Here is a 24712-nt window from a genome sequence, read left to right as displayed (position 1 = left end):
GAAGTTTTTTCTGAATTATTAAATTTTATTTGAGGGCAAAAAATGCTTCAAAATATTTATGAATCGCTGCTAATGAGATGAGATTGCTAAATATTCCACTTTTCATGTCTCTATTCCGTCTATTACAGCAGTTGCGTCAACGAGATTACATAGGAATGGATAAAAATAGCCCCGTTCATTCGTCTAGGAATATTTATCTGCCTTCTTACGCAAACACCGAGAAAGACGAAGTGAGAATAGTGTTTTCAAGACACTCAAATGAAATATTCCATTCACTTTTTTTTAATTCATTTGAAGTTGTTGACAGAACTGTTTCAACGAATTTCTTTTCCCCATTTATAACTGGAATCAGTTTTCTTAAAAATCTTAATTATTTTTCAGGAAGTGAAATTTTGTTTTTCCTGTGATGATAAATGTAGTTATTTTACAGTATTTTTAGTAGATTATTATTAAATTAGCAGTTTTTCATAAAATTTAAATGCATCAAATATATTTCATCATAACTAAAGATAAAATTAAATATAGAATTTCGTATGATAACGATATGAAAAAAAGATTCATCAAGACATATACCAACTGACAACAAAGGCATAATTATATTAGGGCATTTAGAACAGCAGAGAATTTACATTAACAATTAAGCGTCACTTGACTCTCTGGAGTTCATTGGCGCACCAATGGGGGAAAAGGGATTGTAGTTGCTCTCAGCACTAGCTTTAGAGGGACAAATATAGGTATCTTGATAGCTTGAAGATAAGTGCTTGCATGTTTCTTTTTAGCAACATATATCAAATCAGGACACTGAGGATCAAATAACATCTTTCGAGGACCACGCTGCACCACAGTTGAAGATCGAATCATTATATTTAAGCTACTGTTCCTATATTCTAACTTACTAATTCTTGGGATTGCTATTGATTGGTCTCATTGGAATCTTATAGTTTACACCTAGATTCAGTAACTCTTAAGATAAATTCTCCTTTTAATTGAAGTACCATCTTAAGGTAGGTACACCTCTATCGAGAATGCATTGAAATCATGCAAACATAATCTTTGACGATTCAGTGACGACAATGAAAAGTTCAGTCGCTATCAGGATATAATTCAAATTTTTTTCCTAAATGCATCTGTTTGGTTTTCAAAGCAGATACCTAAGATAAATTGAAAAATGGGCTATGAAATGCATCATAATCACTCTGCAACTGACTCAGTGAAATGGCTACATATATTAGCTTTTCACAAAATGAATCCTTAAATCGGTTTAAATTGAGAATGAAATTAAAAATTATTTATTGCATGCACTGGATATTTATAAATAACGTAAGGCATTTAGAATTAGCTTGTAAAAAGATCGCTCGGCCAAATGTAACGAAATTTGGTGTACGTACTATTATAACCATGAAATTCTGATGTATCCAAAAAATTAGTTCTGCCTTTAATTATCAGCTACAGTATAGTATTATTTAGTTAATGAATCTAAAGAAGTTCAGAAATCACAATTTCCACTACAAATTTTATTTTTCAGTCACTGATACATATGACTGAATAAATTGCCATCCCCACTGTACAAAATATGCCTGTTCTACTTCACAAAACTGCTATTCAAAGTAAATTTGTCAGACTTGTAGCATTATACAATCCTTCTAGATGCTATATTATCAACTCTTCCTTTATAAATATTTTTCAGTTGATCCCAGAACCAAATTTCACAACTATGGTGAAAGGGGAAACTCAATGGATATCAACAAAGAAATGCACGTTTGGTCAATTGTTTTTCTATAAACATTGTTGTAAAACTAACCGAATACATAATCCAGTATGAGGAAGTACTCCATCTTGAATAAGTAAGTGCATCGCAGGCGTCTATGATACTGCCGTTGTAAAATAATAAAATTTGGAAGCATTGTTCAGTATTCCTATACAATGCCAAAATTTGATGTTACACCAACTTGCAAAAATTTGAAAAATTATATGAAGTTGCATACTTCAATTCATTCCAGCTTCAGTTGCAACTGCTCGTACAGATTTCATTATTCTAAATTCATTCATTGAAATCATCATATATCAAGAGGCTAAATAAATTATATAATTGGATTGCGATTTCTTTTAATCTTTCTTTCAACTGACTTGACCAGCTGAGTGTGTAGCATTGTATTGCAACTCTGGACGGAAACTTTTTTATTTCACGAAAATCAAAACTCCATGATCGGATTAATATGTAGAACAATTTTTTACATCTTCTTGAATTCTATTAAGTTAATTAATATGTTAAATTACTTATAAATTTCTTTAAGCTACAATTAATCTAAGAATCTAGTAAAAGAATGGATGTTTACAAAAAACTGTGTTGGATTTGATTAAATAACATAACTATTGATAGCAACAGGGCTGTTTGTGTTCGCACTAGTTTACCAACATCGCAAATAAATAAATACTTAATAGACATTCAGTTGGATCCAGTCACTAAATATCAAATACTAAATCTTACCATCAAGCTGTCACAAAATTCAAAGAGTTTCGCCCTAGTGGATATTGACATAATTGACTTCTATACAGTGATAACAGAATTATTCGAAATATATTTCCATAATGAGTTACTCATATCTGATTTTATCTTAAATATATTAAAACTCTATCCTTTGAAATATCTATACACATACTTAATGATCAGACACATTACTATCTGTCCTGCGAATAATGATATTCCACTTTTCAATTTTCAATAATGTTGAGCTGAAATAAATGATATTAGTTTAATAAGAGGATTTATAGAGAACATAATGCTTTGTACAAAAATCTTTTCATTGTTAATTTTTATTAATTTAGATTATGTGAACGTCTGATGAATAACAATTGAAGTGGAAGAAATTAATTTACCTATTTGAAAAATTGTACTTTATAAATTGAAGATTTCTTTTAAATAATTGTAAAAGGAATTATCTTAGTTAATTTTTTTTTAAATAACGATGTCTACTAATGTGAATTATTTTAACAAATTATTTTGTATTCAAATATTTCTGCTTATGCATTAATATAATTATGGACATGAATCATTAATATTGAAATATTTCGTTTTCAAATCTCATGTTACGCTGTACAAATTATTGTGCTCATTGTTTGGAATTTTTTAAATAGCGATGTCAGACATAAAACATTCTTTTTAAAGTATATTTTTCTATATTTTGTAAGTAAGTAATTATTAACTTGAGTCATTAGTCTTATCATTAAGGCGATTTATTATGTCTTTTCTAAATTGCACGACTGATTCTTTTCAAATGATTTTTATATGTAAAATGATAGCTATATAATAAGAAATATAATGTGTCTGAATAAAGAATTTTTTTAATACTTTCATATTAATATACATGAAATATTTACTAGCTAGGAAGAATTTTGAAAAATAGTTGTAAGAAATTTTCTCTTTGTTTCTAACAAAACATATTTTTGAAAAAAAAATTAATAAATTTAGCCATATAAAAAGAACTAAATTGTTCACTTAGAATATTAAAATTTGAAAGAAAAAAAACATTCATTGCATATATTAACACTACGTCAATTTATCTGCAAAGATGTTTCATGTATTATTTCTAGGGAAACAATCCTTATTATTTCAACAAACTGTTGTGCCTTTTAAGCGCAATAAAAATGCATAAAACTAAAATCTCATCTACTATTTTTTTTTTTATTTTATGAAAAATATTCATATTTCAATCCTAATGAAGTGGAAAAATAATTATAATTTTTTATAAATTCAATCAAAATTATAAATCTTTATAAAATTTGATTAACTTTATAAACAAATGATTAAACTTATGATGAACTTATGAAACAAATCTTAGTTCATTATAAAAAATTATTTGATTAAAATTGATAGTTCATGAAAAACCAATTGGTCTAACCTTTCAAAAGAGATTTTCTTTTACTGCTAATTGAAGCAGGAAAATCATGGTTTGCTATAAAGTGCCCATCAAGATAAATCTTTTCGTAATAATAAATTTAATATTAAAGCAAGTTTATATATAAGAATAATTACTTAAATATCTATCCATTTTTTGTGGATCTATTAAATTTTATAAAATACAGGTATCCTAAATGTTTCCATCAATATATGAATTTTAACTTTTGTTATAGTACTTTCAGATAAGGTTCTTTATATCCATAATTTAGTTAATAAAATTTAATTTGTTTCGCCATAAACATTTTATGACTAATAAGCCAACAGAAATGTACTCTTTCCGCCAGTTTAATTGTCATAATCAGGAAAGAATATATGATCGTAAATTTTTCGTATGCAATAAAAAAATCAATGGAATATTTTCCGGCTCACGTAAAAGTATATATGATCTCGTATCCTACCTCAATATGCATTTTTAAAAACATCCGAAAAGATTTACATTTGAAGAGCTCTGACTTTTCCTTCCATATAAATACAAAATAGTTCTCATTTTGATAGAGGATCAAAAAGCTCGAGACCATCTTTTAAAAGCGAAGAATTCATACCATTGAAAGGGCGGGAAAGGGGACTAAATATCGATCATGGTGCTGTTATTAGACAGGGTGTGTGAAGGCTATGAAGAAGGGTGGAATGATGATCTAATAAATCGTTCCTTTCTAAAAATATGTCAGGCGCTCAATGAATTGGAGAGAGGTCCTTCTGGAGAAGGTTACTTCACTGGCATTTTTATACTCCTGACCCAAGGAAAAAAACTCGTGCTGAAACAAAAGAGACGATGAGATCGAATGAACTGAATAGTTTTTTCCCAATGAATTATAAATAAGTCAGTTTTCAAAAATTGATAGTATAAAAAGGTAAAAGAAATCTTTTTTCTCATCATTGTTATACTACAAGTTTTCACTCTATTCAACCAACTTACTATACCAAAACAATGCTGCTTTGAGATATATGAACTTTTGACCAAAGTTGCAAAACCCAAATAATGGATTTGTAATGTATGTTTGGAGTCTGGTAATTTTGTGCATCATTTTGTAAATCTTGTACATGGCAGATCTAAGAGGTATCGCAGTGCCATTTAATTAACCATTCATAATTTTAATAAGATAGTTACTATTCTTACTCTGCGAAAAATAAAATTATCGACATTTCTTTTTCTTGTTGTGTTTTGGAACTTAGTGAAAATTTCTATATTCATTTAAGAAAACCGAATAGCACAGTGGTAAAGTCTCGTGTTCGATACCAGCAAATAGATTCGTTTAGTTTAGTTATATTAACGTCCCGATTTAGAGCAACACTAAGGCTATTTTGGGACGGACTTCGTAATTTTGAACCACTGTCAGGTGACGAGGACGGCACCTGAGCTGAAATTGCCATATAAACAAACTATTTCTCGCTTCTCTGGAGAAAAAGAATTGGTAAACAGACACATCACCGATGACAGATCGTACCTCCCGCTGAGAGTTCGTTGCTTGTATCACTAGTAACGGAAACTGTTATATATCGGCCACAAAACACAAAATTGCTATGATGGCAGCCGGATCATATCTCCTCAAATGCCTAGAAAGGGCAGGAGAACAGTTTTTATGGTTATCTCACCATAATGAAATTACGAGGTACACTCCAAAATAGCTTTCGTAGGGCTTCAAAATGGGCATTTATTTTAACGGAGCTCAAACCTGTACTTAATTCCTTTTAAAAAGTGAATGAAATTTAATCAAAAAATATCTCTTGCCACATATAGCATCAAAATTTAACTGTGGGGGATTAAGATATCGAAAGATATTTACTTGAATAAATGCTAATTTCGTATCCGATATTGATATCGTATTTTCATTGCTAGATAAAAACGATTGTGTTGTTTTTAGAATGTGGTGCTTAAAATTTCGTTTCCTTTGTAGTTTTTCCCGATGCGAAATTTAATTTCATTTTTTTTTTAATTTGTAATTATTATGCTTAAATCTATTTCGCTGACTCTAAAAGATCAGATTTTTCGTTTACGTTTATGATGTGTTACTTTTTAATATAAATATCCTCAGTTTGATCTTATTTAGATCTCCCAATTTTCGGTACAAACATGTTTTCCCAGATAACGAAAATAGTTTCTTATTTTATCTAACAAGCAGAAGTACACACCTTATGTTTGTTGAGAAATAGAACTATTAAAACTACTTGATAACGCATTCACAGGATGAACGCAATTGCCATTTCGAATTTCTTAAAAGTAAGTTATGTATTTTCTTTTAAACACGCTGCAGCTTTCTGCAGTTTCATCTATAGGTGTGATAATTACTTTGTTTGTTACAATTAAAGTCAAATAATTAATTTTAATCATTAATTTGATTGATAATGTTGTTATTCCTAATTAAATAAACATAAAATTTTCAAAAGAATTCTAATTGCAAGAAAAGAACTATTATCTATCAAGAAGTAATTTTTGAAAAAATTTTGTTCCTTTATGTTTAACTAATTATTTTATAATTTGATTGATTATAACAAAATAATTTCTTTGAATTCAACTACTTTCATCATTGATATATATTAAATTGCTTCGTCACTGAATAGAATCTGCAATATGAGTTTCAAAAGATGATTCTGATAAGCCAGAGTGTTTACTACTATTTTTGTCTTTTTTAAACACATAAAAGCTAAGAACTTCCTTAGCATTTAAAATTTAAGATATAGCATAACAGTTAATGGTTTAGGTTCTAAAGGCAGTGATATTTTTTTACTGTTTTTTCTTGAAAATATTAGATTATTATCGATTACTTTGATTCTTTTCACGCATCTATGAACTGTTATGAACGTTTTACAACATCAAGCATTGTCCTTTTATTATTAGGCATTTTAAATATATCATCTCATTATTATTACTTCATTGAATACCTCACCAGTAAAATTATTTCATAATATTTTTATCGGATTTTTTCCGGTGATGTTCTAATTGTTGGTACTCAATAACGTTACGTATTGGGTGAAGTTCCAAAATGGTTTACTTGTAAGCAATCCTGATACTATTACCAGTTTATAAACTGCTGTGCAAGTGATCTGATTATGTATGATTAAAACTTATACAAAATGTTCCACTAGACAGATTTTTATACCAAGAATAACAAAATTTAGCAGGTAGTTACTTCTTGGGAAGTAGGTGTTTAGAAAGGCTTTTTTAAATCCTAATTAGGTTTTTAATTAAATTTAATCGAAATGTTAACTTATCTCTCTCTGTCTCTCTCTCTCTCCACAGACACACACACACATATATATATATATATATATATATATTAAACTCTTAATTTAATCCAAATTAATTTCCAAAATTTTATTTTAATTTAACCCATAATAAAATATTCTCTTATTTCCTGATCTGATTCTACGTATGAAGCTGTGTAAAAATTACTGCGCAATCAGTCTACGTATCAAGTGAAAATGATCCCTTCAGTTATATATGACTAGTGATCTTTTGTTTCTTTCCTTTCTTACTTCTGCTTTTGTTTTGCGCTGTTGTGGACGTGCTTTGTCAGCGTCTGCTTTTAAATAAATTGCTTTCCCGGAATGGATATTAAAATTAATTTTAAATTGTAAATTGTCTCTTCAGTGTCTTCGAACCTGAATTCTGCTTCAACCAAAATAAGCTAATATATATATATATATATATATATATATATATATATATATATATATATATATATATATATATATATATATATATATATATATATATATATATATATATATATATATATATATATATATATATATATAATTAAAAATTAATCTGTGGGCATATTTCCAATTTTTGTATTCTTTTGAAAACATTTTCATTGACAAGTAATCGTTAAAAATAGTTAAAAAATAAAATAATATTATTTATTTTTATAATGGCTGCTATAATATCCAACCAACTGAAGAAGATCCTGTATTACTCATTTCTATCTATGATTGCTTTTCTATAATTAAAAGCAATTTATATTTCACACTTTAATTTGAATAAAATAGTAACCAACTTAAATGGTAGTAATTACTATTTTTTCATTATTGATAAAAGTTTACTATTAAATTAAAACTTCTTGTCAGACATTTTTAATTAAATTTGATAACATATTTCTCAATAGATTATCTTTTTGAAACGTGTCATTATTTTGAAAAACGGACAGAGGTAATTAAGTATATATTTTCATAAATTTAACACTAGTTATCTTCTTTATTTATTTTATAATATCTTTTTCTTCTAATAGATAGGAATCAATACGAAACGTTTTACATATATTAAGAAAGAAGGACTCGTTTTGTAAGGTCTGATTTATTTATTTCTGTATTTCACTTAGATTAATTGATTTAACTACGACAATTGCGTCGGAAAGTTCTGAATACACAAATAATTATGGTATAGATTTTCAAATTGTGCATTCTATGCGGGAAAAGGAACTGTTCGCGTGCCAGTAAGATTCGTGACCAAAGAATAGGTTTCTGCAAAAAGTTCTGAAAGAGCTTTGCCCTTCTGGCGACGCTAAAAGGTGCTCTTTTGTTCCCTTCCGGTTTCTTATATGTACTTTCCTATCATTTTCCTTTCAAAAAAAGTTACCCAAAAATATTTTCGAACCTTGCATCTTGTCCCTAGGGGGGAATTATATATATATTTTTTTCCTTTTATTATAAGATTTACAAAGTAATTTTGAAGGTACTCTGTAGTATCTTGTAAACATAATGAGATGCAATATTTTAAAATAATTATTTACGTTAAGTAAAATAAAAAAAATACCGTTTGCAGTTATTCCAAGGGACAAAGAAAACTGTTTATTTATTTTAATAAGTTTCAATAAAACAATTTAATATTCTTTGTCGCAAATTCTTTCCATTAAACAATAAGAATACAATTTCTGTTTTTCTCTTATATATTAAGAAACATTGAAGATTTTAGTAGATGTCTCTACTTCTTGCATTATTATTTTTAGAAATCTCAAAAAAATTGGAGCAATCAGGGAGATTTCTACCTTGAACTATTTCACGCACTATTCATCAAAATGCATAGAAAAGTTTGATCCTTTTCTTATGATTAAAAGCGCTTTCACTCTCATTTCAGCTGCTTTTTTAATTCTTGTAGTTAAATTTATAATTATTCCAATTGCAAATCAGTTATTAGCTTTGATTATTCATTTATGTTCAATAGTATTTTTATACTGCGTTCTTTGGCACATCTTTTTAAAAGGAGAATTACCTCTCATCCAGCTTTTATTACGGCTTAAGACAAACTTATTCTTTAAAATATCTACGGCGGATTTATTCTTTCAGGATAAGTTTGCCGTATTCTTTCATTATTGAACTGAAATATTCAAGTTCAACAATGTATGAATACTCGATTATAGAATTTAAATTTATTCTGTTTGTCTATTCAAATATAATATTTTATTTCTGCAATATAGAAATTCAAAAGCATCGGACAAGTGATGAATTTTTTTAAATATTTTTAAAATCTTTATGTAGTTTATATTCCGTTCATTTTTATAATTTATATCCTATTTATTTAGATATCAAACTGGGTTTGTCATCCTTTTGATGTCTTTAATATGCTTTTCATGTATTTTTTGATTGAGAACCCCTATCAATTAAAAAAACATTTTCTTAAAGAACTATATAAATTAAAGCATGTTTATGCTTTTTTATTAAAAGAAGTCTAATCTTTATTGGCGTTATAATAACTTCAAAATATAAAACTCATGCATCATTCAGTCTCCATATTCTATTTTTTGTATTATTTGCAGACCAGTTGTTTTTTTTAATAATATTATATTTAATATTTGTTTTAATAATACAAAACCAGTTGTTTATTTTAATAACATACAGCATTATTTGTCTATTGAAGATATATAACAATCTGTATATTTCTCGTTGTATAGAAGCCTACTCTGGCTTTCCAATTATTTTAAATTTAATAACACTATGAGCAGAGCCCTTTCAAATTTGAATTAAACTGTAACTTGGAGTCTGAATTGAATTAATAGAACAATTTTAAATGTCTAAATAATAATACATGCCTCCGTTTCTAATTTTCAAATTCATAACAGGGCTGCTGACTTTTCATAAGAGATATTTAAAATAGTACTATTAGCTTCTCTTGGTACATAAATATGAATGCATACCAAATAAATATTTATTATTTTCATTTTACTATAAATTATACTACTTTTATGAAAACTAAAGGATTTATTGAAAATTTTTCACTTCTCATTGATGAACTTTACAAAGCATACATTTCAATTTGAAATTGTGACTTCCGAAGGCATTTACGTTCCTAAACGTTCAATTTTGATTGATCTAAAGTACAAAAACTTTCTTTTTTATTATTATTACATTATTGTAATTATTAATTACATTATTGTAATTAATAATATTTATAAATAGGATATGTTCTGAGGACTTATTTCAGACAAAATTTTATTTGACTAGTTAACCGTCTTGTAATTCAAGGCAAATGTAAAATATCAAATCATAGCATACTGGAGTAAGTTTAAAAAACGATGGCACAACTGTAATATTGTGAAAAAAAATATTTAGAAGTAGGTTTCGATTCTTTTAGAGACGATAAAGTTTCATTACAATCAAAGTTACATTTCATTGTATCCTTATTTTCAAAAGTGTTGCTTTCCACAACCGAAATGCATTATACTTTGAAATGCTTAATTTTTGCGCATCACAAAAAAACAATAACATTGTCTATACATCATTAATTCATCAAGTTCCAGAAAATTTGAGGATCAAATCAATACTTTGCACTATTGATCAGAACTTTTAATTTGAGATTATATCGACTCGAAATCTCAACATTCCCATTTCTTCAGACAATCTTCGGTCATATAACAGTTGTCATGCTGTAACGACAATTTTTCTACCTCGTTTCTCATATTCTAGCCTTGAGGATATTGTGTTGCGTGATATGCAAAGCTGTCCAAACATATTTATAGGGCAATCAAGTGACCTATAGTGATAAATAAGAATTCTGGCAAGCAAAACTCCATTGCGAAACAAAAAATATATGATATGAGACATATAAAGATTTTAAGTTATGTGCTTGGATTTTGCGCTCTATTTTACAGGTAAAGTATTGTTTCTGATTATAGGATAATTATCTATTTGAGAAAGCTGCGATATCTCCATAAGTAATCTTTTGTTTAGTGGGAAACCATAAGGAATTTAATTTTTTTTCACTGTATATTAGAAAAATACTGAAATCCCACATAAGAAGTAGTCATCAAAAACTAAAAATTTTCTAATAACTTCTATTTTATGCTACATTTTATATATCGTTCAGTAATCCAAATTCTACAGGATTTTAGTTTCAAAACCTTAGGATTTGTTTTCTGAATAGACATTTTTCATCTAGTTCTCTAATTATTACTCTGATATTCTACATTTATGAGATGCAAAGATTCAGATGTTTTCTACCTAAATTAAAACCTTACAGTTACAGTTCAATAGCTCATGGTATAAAAAAAAACCATACAGCCAAATTATCATAAGAAACAATTTGTCAATAGATAGAGCTAAAAGCACTATGCCTTTTATCGTTAATTCATTTAAATAGCATTAAATCTGAAGAGAAAATATTTAAAAATAATAGATAGATTTGATTATATGTTTTCAACTATTGTTGTCACTGATGCAGCTAAAAAATGAATTGCAAATAATATTTGTAAATGAAGTTGTACTGCTAGATTCATTTTTATGTTGAACAACCATGATAGGCTCCGGATATGTTTAATTTTTTACTAACAAGATGTTAAATACTTTTTTGTCTTCTTTTGAATATTTTCTATCTAACATGCTATATCATGAATTCCGTAAGCAAGAAATGACATTAAGATTCAGTAAAAAAAAAAAAAAAAAAAGGCGATTTTTTTTGTCTGCTAAGTTTCAATAAATCAGTGTTAACAAAACAAAAAAATGGTTTTAAATGATCTAAAAGAAACTTCAATGTTTCATAAATCCTAATCAATAAACAGATAGTTAATACAAAAATCATATGATGAAAGATGATGCTAACAACCAATTTAAATCACATAATTATGTTAAAATGTTAATTTTTTATAAGACGCGAAACAAACTAAAAAAAACAGTATTTAATAACTTAACGAAATCAATTCATCATATTGGTATATATAAAGAGGATAATTTTCCTTCTCACAAACAGTAGGCTACCCGGAAAGTGTCTTTTATTCTATCTCAACAACAACTAATGCATTTAATCACTTTGAATTATTATTAGCATATTTTTTTAAAAAATGTGTTAAGAACGTAAAAGTAATTAATAAATACTCTATAGTAAAGAAAGTACTGTTTATTACAGTCATTAATTACTAAAAAAATGATTTCAATCTTAATCTGTAGTATTTTCCTCTATAATTAGAACATTAATAATTAATTTTCAAATTTTATTGCTTCTGTTTCTATTAGTTCTCATTTTAAAGCGCGGACTATTTGCTTTTAAAATAGCAAAATATTTTTGTGTGCGTTATTTGCGCACAGGAATGATGGTACACGGACATCTCTCACGCATTATTGAAACAATAAATATCAGTTTATTCAACTAAGCACATGCAGTATGTTTCCTTGATATTTATCAATGGATTACCATGTGTCTAATAATAAAAAAAATGTACTTAATCTTATAACCAATAGGAATTATTAAGGAAAAAAAATGTATTAAAGCTAAAGCAAATATAAAAGTTACTAAAGGTCGCTCAACATGAACATTTTGGTATCTCAAAGTAAACTTTTTTTGTTTAAGTAAAATATTAGAAAAGCCTCACTTTCTTTCTCAAACTAATGCCAAATAAAGGACTGTGTTTAAATAATTAAGTCTTGTTCATTTAATAACAGAAAGAAGAATTTGTATCTAATTGAATGAACTTTTCAGTTGAGTGTGCCTACTTTTATAGATTCACCTGACTTTGCAGAAATTTTTTGGTGGAATTAAATTAGATTTTCAAAAAAAAATGTCTGTCTTTTCTATTTCTTTTCAAAAATATGTCTACCTACTACTTTTTCATTCTACCTGGCTTAAGAAACCCCACGGCCTTGAAAATCTTTCTAAATAATGAAGCACATAACGTATTACGTAATCGACAATCTAATGAAAAGTAGGAAAGGTACGAATTTTTTCTAAAACGAATCAGTAATGGCATCAAATAGAAAAGAAAAGCACAACCTAATTCCTCTCTTTCTACCTTGTCTCGGTTGTGAACTAACCATTTCTTTTCCACTTGAATAAACTTTTTGCAGCAACTTTTCTCCGTTCTCCTCCCAAAAGTCCACCAGAAGCGAACAAAGACCGCCTAACTTAAACGATAAACTTGATTCTTTACCCTTTGGCTCTGCAAAATACGCAGTTCCCTTCAAAAGAAACAATTTTCTGTAAGGTCGCGACTAGGCCTTTCTTTTTTTCTTTCTTGATCTCTGGACCAACCTAGCGGCAAAAAGACGAAAATACTTAGTGTAAATAAATATGCCATCGATTTTTCTGCCCTTCTTCCAGTGTCACGCAAGCTCCTGAATTTATCCATTGGTGATTCATTGGTGATATAGGATTCTATACAGTTTGGGCAGCCGATATGTAAACGACATTTTGACCTAGCAATCATAGCATGGTATTGGAAAAACCAGAATTAAGTTTCATGGTCATAAAAAATTGATAGTCACTTAAATTTGATGAAATCTGCTGTCTTTCTTAAACAAAACTTTCTGTAAGGCTTAGCCTTGTGAGAAGCAGAGAAGCAAGCCCAGTTTTTTTTAATGCAAAACTACACTTTTGCATCATAGAACTGAATAGCCAGTTTTATTGATATACAGACTGCCTCTGGCATTACGCTTCTTTCAATGGTTCTTTTTAAAATTCGAATTGTGTTGGATATGTAGAACATGTTATCATAGAACTCTTACATTTATTCTTTTTATTATGTTCATTAAAGTCCCTAAGGGTATTAAATCATAAAACATAAATGTCCACAACGTCTAATATCTATTTTCATGTTGGCAATGCTAATTCTTCACTTCCTTATTTCCCATGAAAACTATACAGTTGATATCAACGTTAAAATAGTACGATATTTTTAAAGTCCAACAGAATTTTAATTAGATTAAACTATGCTAATAAAAAGAATTTTAAAAAGTGACTGCTATAATCAACTAGGTGAGTTGAATTTTCCTAATGTATAAGTATTGCCGTTTTTTTATTTTCCATAATGTATGTTATTAGCTTTATTTACTGATTACAAAAAAATGATGTAAATGAAAAAGAAAGTAAAATTCATTATGCTTTTACCAAAGAAATAAGTGAATAGAATTTGTATTTTTTTAGTTTTAATATGGAATGGAAATATATAACTAAATAGTTGTATTAGCAATGAACACGATTTTAATTCCATCCCAATTATGAAAAATATCTTTGCAAATTACGCATAAAAGTATTTTTTAAAAGTTGTTAAAATAAACAGGAGAATGAGATGAAAACTAAATTGGAACCAATGAAAGATAGTTTTTTATTTATTAATATAATTATTTTTTTTCAATAATATTTTAGGAGGTTAACGGTAAAAAAGGAATATTATTTATTATTCTTTATTATGTGTAATTACTTTGTACATATTGAGAAAACTTAAAAGCTTGAAATTGTGTTTCTAATAACAGCAACGGGGAAAGTTAAAATCTTATTAAAAATACAAATTTATCTATACATAGTATAAAATGAAGTCTCCTGAAAGCGTCTATATATTTGAAAGACAAAAACTCGAGAAATACAGAACCGATTTTAGAGATATTTGTACCATTTTGTAGGGCATTTATTTTGGAAGGCTTTATTAAAATCATATCAAAATAGAAAAAGAAGTTTTGTAATTGTGATTTTAATTATTTTCCTATTACGATTCGCGCATGCGTAGAACAGCAATATCTATGCTTTGCACTTATGCACATGTGCGAAAACCTCAAACTGTGCATGCGCAAATAGCAAGAGCTGTGGTATGCATATGCGATAATACATTTCTTTGTTTACGTCTGATTTTAAACAGCGATTCAAAACTCATTATGTCCAAATTGTTACGTTTGTTTGATTTCCATCTCATATCGGGTGGAGGCTAGACTTAAGTTTAAAGCTAATTTTTCCTCTTGTATGTTATGCCACGAGCAATGCTGTGCGAGTATTGCTAGGTCGTAATCAATGGAAAATGAAAGGGGGATATTTGAAATATTGTCGAAGGATGTCTTACGCATAAATATAGCAGTACAAAACGTTCGTTGACATATATTAGCTTTTATTATTATTCGAGACAAAAATCCACTTACATAAAATTCAGATTTAAAAGCATTCTTATTATCTTTTTCATAAAACATCTTACTCTCAAAAAATCTGAAACGTCATAGGATATTTTGTTATTAATGTTGTGTGCTTTTAAATTTCTCTAGAAGTTTTAAATTTACTTTATTTGAATCAAAGATATCGGATTGAAGTCTTCAAAATCCGTAAACAATTTACGTTTAATCACTCTGTAAACCACTGTTTAATTTAGATTGATAACTTTACTATAATTTAATGTGATCGAGTACAATAAAATTAAAAATAACTTGCTTCAAGATAAAATGCTCGAGAAACATTTTTTGTGTTTTTTCACAATCATTGAGAGGGAAAGCTTTTTCCTCCAGTATATTAACCATTTTATTAAAGTACAGTACAAATTATCTCTGAAATGTAATTAAACTACTTGAGAATTTATAAATATTTATATTTATAAATTCTCATGTCATGAGACTGTAGAATTAAAATTGTTTTGCCATAGTATATACTCCAAATTTATTGGAATATTATTTAATTTCCAAAATTATTACAGTTGCAAAAATTTTCAAATCTAGAAGCAAGTCTTTTCGATGTTGCAAGCTATAAACTTCTGTCACAAAATATTAGTTAAACCTAAAAAATTGTTAATATACACTATACAGTAGTGTTCTAAAGGTTATATTCGTACTATGACTGCTTAGTAACTTTAAAGTGAATCTAAACATTGTCACTGACAATAATCTTAATTTCTCTGGTAAAGAAATGAAGACACATTCATAAATATGGGGAATTAGCTCCATGCTATTAAAAATCGTAAGAGCTGAGAGTACATTCTCGCGAAAATTATTCTCTAATGAAATATAATAAAAAATACATAAGAAAGGTTCGAAAATTTTCCTTTAATAATATCAGTTCTGACGATGAAATTAAAACCGTTTGGCATCGCAAAGATTCCAAAATATTTCAATTGCAATCGTGACATTGAAATTCAATTTTTAGCATTTTGGATTCTCAAAAATCTTCTATTTTAATTTCATACTAATTACGTTAAAATTTCACTCTGAGAAAATAACAGTGCTGATCCCATTTTCTTCTTTGTAAGCAGAAGGTTCATTTCCATGAAGGTGGGTCGTTACGTGTTCCATAATCAATTAGAGAATGTTGACGCTTTCCCTTCATAGCCACTTGTAATCGGATAACCGCGTGTCCAGCAAATAAAGAAGACGAATCCCCGGAGAATTCTCATCGCTCAGCTATTTCGTGTAATTCTGTTTCACGGAGCGAATCAGGTCACTGTAATCCTGTCCCTGACAGGAAATCGATCGAAAGCCAACTTTACTCGATTTTTTTCCTCTTTCTTCTCCACCCTTGGAAACGTGTAAAATGGGTTACTCAACATCTATTGCTCTTTTTCGTTCTTTCAAGGAAAAGAGGAAGGAGAGAATCAGACAAATGTTGCAAGGTTCGTTGAGAGAAAGTAGCTTTTGCAAGCTGTTAGGAACTTTCTACAATGTTTCTAATATTGTTAGAACACAATATTAGCATAGTGAGATTTCATGGAATTTCTCTACAACTGGGGAATTTTATTAAGTGGGCAGGAATAGTTATCGTTTCGAAGATAACACAAATGTCTCCCTTGCTTAAACCTTCTCTTATTCATATTAACACGTTTATCAACGCTTGAAGTGTATCTTATACATAATGTATCTATGTATGTATCGGACGAATGAAATGCACTTGTTTCACGCACTTACATGTAAAATAAATCAGTAGTTTCCCGTGGCCCAACAAGTCCAAACAATATTGAGTGCTGTGGTAATTTTAAATCTCAACTCTATTTACCAAAGCAGATTAAAGCTTTTTCTATCTACACTACTCTCTGAATGGCATTATAACATCGAGAGATTGCAATATAGTGTCCTTATTCAAGTTTCCAAAACCTTTGCTTGCTTGCAGTAGTGAAAATCTATAGGTTGTCATATGACCGCCGAGTAGAAATTTAATAATGAGAAAAGGAAACGCTACTCCGAAAGGAAAGTTATCATAAGAGAACAAGAAAGTAAATAAATAGCGGATATTTATTGCATTGAGTCGGTTCTCCATTCTTATATTCCCAGCAAAGCAATGTAAATAATAGCTTATTATCCGTTAATTCAAAACGACTCTCAAAATATTAACATTTAAAAAATTATTTAAGTTAGATAATTTTAGCAACGATGTTTTTTGATATGAAATAACGATCAGATTTCGAATTATTAAATGCATTTTATTTATATTATTTCAATATCTTTTATATGAAATGCCAGAGAAAATACTGTCAATTCGATAAAAGGCAAAAAGAAGAAGGATTTAAAATTTTACCAAAAAAACACATACTTACTGTTATATATCTATTAAGGTTGCATTTTTGTTGCATGCGTTATCACGACTTATCAATTGATATGGAATGTTTTTTTTTCCTTGACAGAAACTGAAAGGACTTAACAATGGCAAGTGTAGATAATTCAAACCGAAATTTAAAATTACTGCTAATCAGTATTCATAATTGTTCATCTATGTGATATCTTTTTTTCAGTGTTAATGAAAAAATGAACCAACCCAATTGTCCGCCATTTTATAATAGAAATCATTGATTTTTAATTCATAACCCTCCTGAAAATCACTGTGAATCATTAAATATATCCATTTTTGTTCAATTAATATTTTATTCAGTAACGTTTTATTGTAAAATTACTTTCCTTTACCATATGAATACATTCTGCCGATATGATCTGTTTATACATCAAATTTTGAATTTCCGTTTAAAACCGAAAAACTAAGCATGACTAGGTGCCTTTTAGATTTCCCTTGAGCAAGATAATATCTACATCAGAACCACTGATGTATTCATAATTTATCAGTCTTTAACAACAGATTCATAGATTCTTGCAAATTGATTGGTTCCTTCAAGAATATTTCGTCACTCTTTACAATGTATCGGAAAGATAAAAAGAAAAATGAAATAATCGAGATAAATTATTGTTCATTAATTTGCAGTACCCTCTTTATATTAAAGATCAATATAAGCATACTATTTCTTTACTAAATCCTTTCTACCCTATTCTAGCCATCTAGCCTTTTTTTTAAAATCCGGCGTCTATCTTCACTTCATAACCAGACACTGTCTGACTTTCCTTTATTCTAAATAAGCAAATCAGCACACTCGAGTACCTCGTAGCCCTTCCATTGTCAGTGCAATGAATGGAAATGTACTGAATACCATTATCTACTAGCACAAGAAGATTATTTGAGATGAGTCGATGCAAAAGGCAACACGGAATTTACACGCTTTCATTTTCTTCTTTCTAAAAGTTAGTATTGATCAACCGATGCGGCGTCGCCCGCAAACCTCAGAGAGAGATTGATGACATCAACCTTATTACCCATTTTCTTTGCTTTTTTTTCTCTGTCCTATCCTCCCACGAATGGAAAAAGTTAATTCATTAAGCCGAGTCCACCATCTTGCGCTTCCTAAATTTTCTATTCAAATTCCTCGCTATGTCATTGGACCTTTAGGGAATGGATTTTTGCCTCGGCTAATTAAGGTGGTTGGGATGCTTCACCTTTCTTTCATTTTTCAATCCAAAAAGACAAATGGGGATTGTAAGTGTTTGATATAGAATATGAAATGCTGAAAGATTTGCAGTGCATGAGGGGAGTTTGTTTTATTAATTTCATCTTACTCCAGTTTCCCCGGTCAAATGTTACAAACAGTTCTTGAAAGAATTGTGACATGACTGGATTCCCTTCCTCTTTCTTTCTTGCATTGTTTGTTGAAAAATGGTTTGTCTAAAAAAGGAAAAAACAGATGATGGATGTATCTTTAAAATCCACCAAAGGTTTCTTTCTATTGTTTTGACACAGAATGGCTTGCTAGTGATATATTTACTATGTAACCTTGAATTGATTTCTTAAAGACATGTTATGACAGAATGCAGATTTATTGTATGAATGTGTGTGTGTGCATTTTTTTTTCTGAGATATTGTCTCAGTGGAAATATCGATGATTGTTTAAGTGAAACTTTCTTTCGCAGTGAATCTGAAATAAGTGTACATTTTGGTATAACCTTTCTGTAAATCACTGAACATCATTAAAACCATTGATTTTTGTGTAATCAATATTTATTCCTAACACCATTCATTGTAAATGTACCATCTAAAACGAGTTTTAATTAGCTTATGTTTTTTTTAATTTAGATTTGATTTTAAATTTAAATTAAATTTTGTTTTGAATTTTATTAAAGTTGATTATTAAAAAGGTATTAGAGATAGCAAAAGTGAAAATATATAGTTTCCCGTTATGAAGTGTTAAAATGCTGAATTCTCTCCAAAATATTTAAAAAAAAAAGAAGAAGAAGAAGAAGAAATATCGAAACAAATATATATTTTAGTATCTTTCAGTTTGAAATATGTTGTAAAAGCTATACAAATTATAAATAAATTAGGGCTTTACATAGAGTAGTTTGGTCATAAATCGTCGTTAGTAAAATACTTTATTTTTCAAAATGTCTTGTACGTTTTAGAAACAAGACTACGAATCAGTTTGTAAGAAAGTCGCATAAATTTTTACTATATTATACCGTATAAAGCATTCGCTTAACTTATGAGTTTTCATAATGAATAATATCTTAAGTTCTTTATGTTATTTACACTTTTAATTATAATATTCAGATGATTTGTTTCATATTAAAACAGTGATGGTGAAAAATACCATCATTTATCTACATTATTTTTCTAGCTAATTTATTAATAAGTTTCATAAACTTTAAACATGCAATAATTAAAATAAAATATACAAACTCTATTTTCGAGTGGTTTATTCCACGGATTTCGAATTAACTCAATCACAGCAATCGACATAAATTAAGAAATATAAAAACTGAAACTGCAAAAGGCTATATAGGATTCTTTTTTAGTTTCTTATATTAAAATAAAATATATTAAAAATAATTGATACTGGTTTCTGTTGTTAACACTTTTTTAAAATTTGATTAGGCTGCTAGCATTATTAACTTCTAAATTGTACATATAGAGTAGATTTTCCAATTACGATAGGCCGTTTTAGCGACATTTTGCTTAAAAGTCATAAATCGGTAAGTGCATTTCCTAATATTTGTGATAGTTGAATGGTTATTCATTTCACTATCTATAGGACATACGAATCAGATCAATACCAGGTGTTCAAGTGAACGTGCAGCTAGTGTTGCTGCAGACCGCATGCCAATTAATCCGACATGCGAGCGAATGTCGTCGTTAATCTCGTATATGAGCGCGTGCATGCGTCTGCAGTTGCAACCACTGTACCATTTTTTTTTAAATTTTTGTTTTATCTGAATACTTATGGTCATCCAATACTTTCTTCTAGATTTCAAATTAAAACTTAAATAGAGACCTCAACCTTATCGAATTTTCCTACTAATTCAATCAATTCAAAATGCTCAATCAGTATGCGGAAACATAATTTTAAAAATTATATATTTTGCTGCATTAAATTTCATTAAAAATGACTGTATGACTAAATTAATCTCATTAACATTTGCCGTATACGGTGACTCTATTAATGACCAATCACGTTGGTCAGATTAAATGATGAAAGATAAAGCATTCTAATTGTCAAACTAGAACTACTAGTAATCGACATAGATTCTACCAGAGATCAAGCAATCATTTTGACTAGTCCAGTCATTCCAGTGTTAACTACACTTTTCAGTTGCCGAAATTAACAGTGACCAAAATGGGCAAAATTCGATCAATCGGTCTATCTTGGAAACTCTGTCTATTTTATAATATCTCTCAAAATAAAAGAAGGAGACAACCCTTGATGGCGTATCTGGAAATCATGAGCTTTTGTTTGAAATAAAAATTGACGAAATCGACACATTAAATATTTTATTTAGACATTGTAACTGGAAAATTTTGTCAAAACTTTTCTCCACGGGGTAAAGTCTTTGCAGAATGTCTGAAGTAATGCTTCTGAAATTTTGTCGAAAATAGAGAGTGGTTCAAAGAAATATATCATTGATTTCACATGAAATAAAGGCTGGGGATATTGGTACAATGATTGCGGATAGTAGCCTTATTCCTTCATTTTGCTAATTATTTTAAATAGTACTCAGTAAAGAAGATCCCGTTGTGGGTAATTAAAATAAATGAGTTGTTATCATAAAAAGAAAATTTAAATGTAAACTAAAGATTAAAAGATTTTCCCGAATAGATTCTTAATAGTGAAGAAATGAGCAACAGAAAATAATTGGGGACGAACGTTTGCAAGGTCAGTAATGGTAAATTCATTAGCGATATTGAAAGTATTATTAAAACAGCTTTAAACTACATCAAACAGGAACTTTATAATATGGATATGATTTTTTTTTCTGAATTGGCTTTATATAGCAACTAATATACAACTTTCTGTAAAAACTTCTTTTTAAAAAAGTTTATGTCGTCTTATAGAATCATTTTAATCTCGTTTTATTCCGTTTCGTTAAGATAAGTTAGGATGGTTATATTGATTACATAACTTCATGAATATGAGTGTGAGTTATGAAAAGTAATAAATCATAAAGAAACAATAGTAATTCCATAAATAAAAAGTATTAGAATTTTTTTTTCTTCCAGCATTTTCATTTATCTAAAGTCCACAATCTCTTTTCATGTCTGATAACTAAGGCTTCACCGTTTTTTAATATGGTAATCATTTTTGAATAACTGTTTTTTAACATTATAATATTTTTAAGTTTTTTTTTTTTTTTTTTTTTTTTTTTTTGTAAATTGCAAACAAAAGATATTAAATATGCTTTTCCCAGTCAAGTGAGTTTGGGAGTCAATTCAAGCCAGACGAACCGAGTGCAAAGCATTACCTTCTTACAATGTTTCGGACTAGAAGAGGAAATTATCATCTTCACCGACAAATAAATCATTTGTTTATATTGACCACTAGTAAAATTTTTTCAAAAATTGAATATCGATTTTTTTCTAGTGAATTATATATAATGATTGTTTGCTTTTTTTCTTTCGGACAGCCCGAAACCTTCAGTGCCGGGTCCCCGACGTGCCCCCGCATGGATCGCCGTCACTCCTCTCAGCCGTCGACGGTGTCGAGCTCGCTGGGCGGCGTCGACATCTGCCGCATTTGCCACTGCGAGGGGGACGCCGAACTGCCCCTCATTTCCCCCTGCTTCTGCGCTGGATCCCTGCGCTACGTGCACCAGTCCTGCCTGCAGCAGTGGATCAAGAGCTCGGACACGCGCTGCTGCGAACTCTGCAAGTTCCAGTTCATCATGCACACAAAGATCAAACCTTTTAGAAAGGTCAGTCGATTCAGATGAAAAGGACTCCCTTATTACTGAAATGATTTTTTTTTATTTGGAAAAGATTGGATGCTGTGTTTATGACAAATATCTAAATCCTTAACAAATATCCTTGCCAAATATCTAAATCCTTAAGGACACCTTAACACTTGAAACATTAACAAATATTTGTTAAACTAAAGATCGTAGAATATACGCGAAATTTCAAATTCCTTAGCGTTCTATATTCAGAAATAATTTTAGAGAACAAACAATTCTACAAACGATTGATTCCCTAAATTTCTATCTTTAGCGACTACAGCTTAAATTTAACACGTATAACCTTATAAATATTATGCATGAGCGAAAAGAAATATCGAGTACTCTGTAATGATGTATTAATTACATCGGTGAGAAGTAGAGAGAAAATTCGGAACGAAGTATACCTGCTGTTTTTGATAGATATTTTATATGATACCATTTTCACATTTTTGTCCCTTTTATATTGCAACAAATATGTTTACATCATCAGAAATTCAATAAAAATTAAATAAAAGTGGATGTATAAAATTATTCAGTTTCGTGTAGATGAATAGGAGTTTCATAATTAAAGTTATTCTATGCGAGAGTTTCTTACAGCTGTAACTATTCATAAGAATAATAGGAATCTATTAGTTCTCTTTTTTAAAAATAGGGAATAGTAGAATAGATTTTAGCTTAAAATAAACAGTTTCAAATATTGCAAAAAAGAATATAATTTCATATTTTATTTTAAAAATTCACTTTTAACTATATTGTCGACTTTTAATATAGAAACTAACATGACGGGCATTATTATCAGTTCCCTTTTGGAATCTCAAAATGTCAGTGTTAAACATGCGAGGACATAAATGTTTCAAAATATTCGGCGTTAGAAATGCTGTATTTAAGATTATATTTTGAATATTACAAAAGGCCCTAAATCAAAAATTATATGGTTTAGTCTATTGTTGTGTAAACCAGATATAACATAAATGATGGCTCATATCCTTTTGAACTGTAGAATAACTTTTGAAATACCTTTAACATAAAATAAAATTTGTAAGAGCATTTATTTTTATTTTTCGTCCAAATAAGTGCGTTCACCATCATTGTCCGTTGACGAATACCACATTGCACTTCAATTAGCTTCTCGGAAAAATGTTAGAAATAAGTCTTATCTGACCTTGGAAGCAATGTGAAATCCAAGTGATGCCCACTGAACCAATATAAGAACCACCGTATGCAATGAGTGAGCGGACATACTGATCTGTTTAAAATTGCTCTACTTATCACGGAACATCGCAAGTGAACGTGAATGATATTAAAGTAAGATATTCAGAGTTGTTTCCATTTTACAGATGAGTTTTTATTATGGATCTATTTTCCAGTATCTTTCAAGAAAAAAATCTCCTCGGACTATTATTATACTCATCGTTTAAACAGTTGCCATTAGGCAATAAAATAAATGTATGCATTTAAATTTTGCATCATTCTCTAGCTGTTTAATCAGAAGGGCGGCGAATTCAACGTAGAAGAAATAGTTTTGTCTCGATTTTCAAAAATCTGGTTTGCTTACATTCTATTCTTGTATTTTCAATCTTTTATTAAACTGGCATTGAAAATACTCCTGCAGCGGATAAATCTGGTGAATTTAAATTGTATCGGTTTTCATTTTTCATTACTGTTATTGATTTTTTGCTACGAGCAAATCTTGCCCACCAGCATTCTTCTCTGTCGCTCAATAGCAATATTCATTTTGCTGGTGAATTATTCCAATTAACATATGATATACATTAGTACCGTGAAAAAAACCAAGAGCATCACAGATATTGAAACTGAGTTACTTGTAACCACGATCATGCGTAATTTATTTTCACAAACATTATTAGGCTTATTCATCTACAAATTATCATAGTTACTACTTATTTTTAAAATTTAATGTAAGTATTTTTATATTTAAAAAAATATGACACTAAAATTTTTATGTCTCAGTATATAGTAACATTTTTGATAGACTTTTAATAGGCTATCTTGCTCTTAATTTGTTTGTTTTTCCCTGAAAAAAAGATAAAGGCTGCATGTAGATATCTT

General features: G+C 29.0%; 1 protein-coding gene across 2 annotated transcripts in view; it reads left to right on the top strand.

Annotated features, from left to right (window-relative positions):
• The window catches only part of LOC129958018 (E3 ubiquitin-protein ligase MARCHF8-like), a 97342-nt gene that overhangs the window by 61193 nt on the left and 11437 nt on the right, over nt 1–24712 (top strand). For both annotated transcript variants that reach the window (XM_056070210.1, XM_056070285.1), the window contains exon 2: nt 22334–22621. In XM_056070210.1, the coding sequence (XP_055926185.1) occupies nt 22334–22621 (288 nt within the window). The remainder of the gene's footprint in view (nt 1–22333; nt 22622–24712) is intronic.

The sequence above is a fragment of the Argiope bruennichi genome, chromosome 1 (genome assembly GCF_947563725.1).
Source record: "Argiope bruennichi chromosome 1, qqArgBrue1.1, whole genome shotgun sequence".
Taxonomy (NCBI): Eukaryota; Metazoa; Arthropoda; class Arachnida; order Araneae; family Araneidae; genus Argiope; species Argiope bruennichi.
Note: the sequence above shows the minus strand (reverse complement) of the source record. Positions and strands in the feature narration are given on the sequence as shown.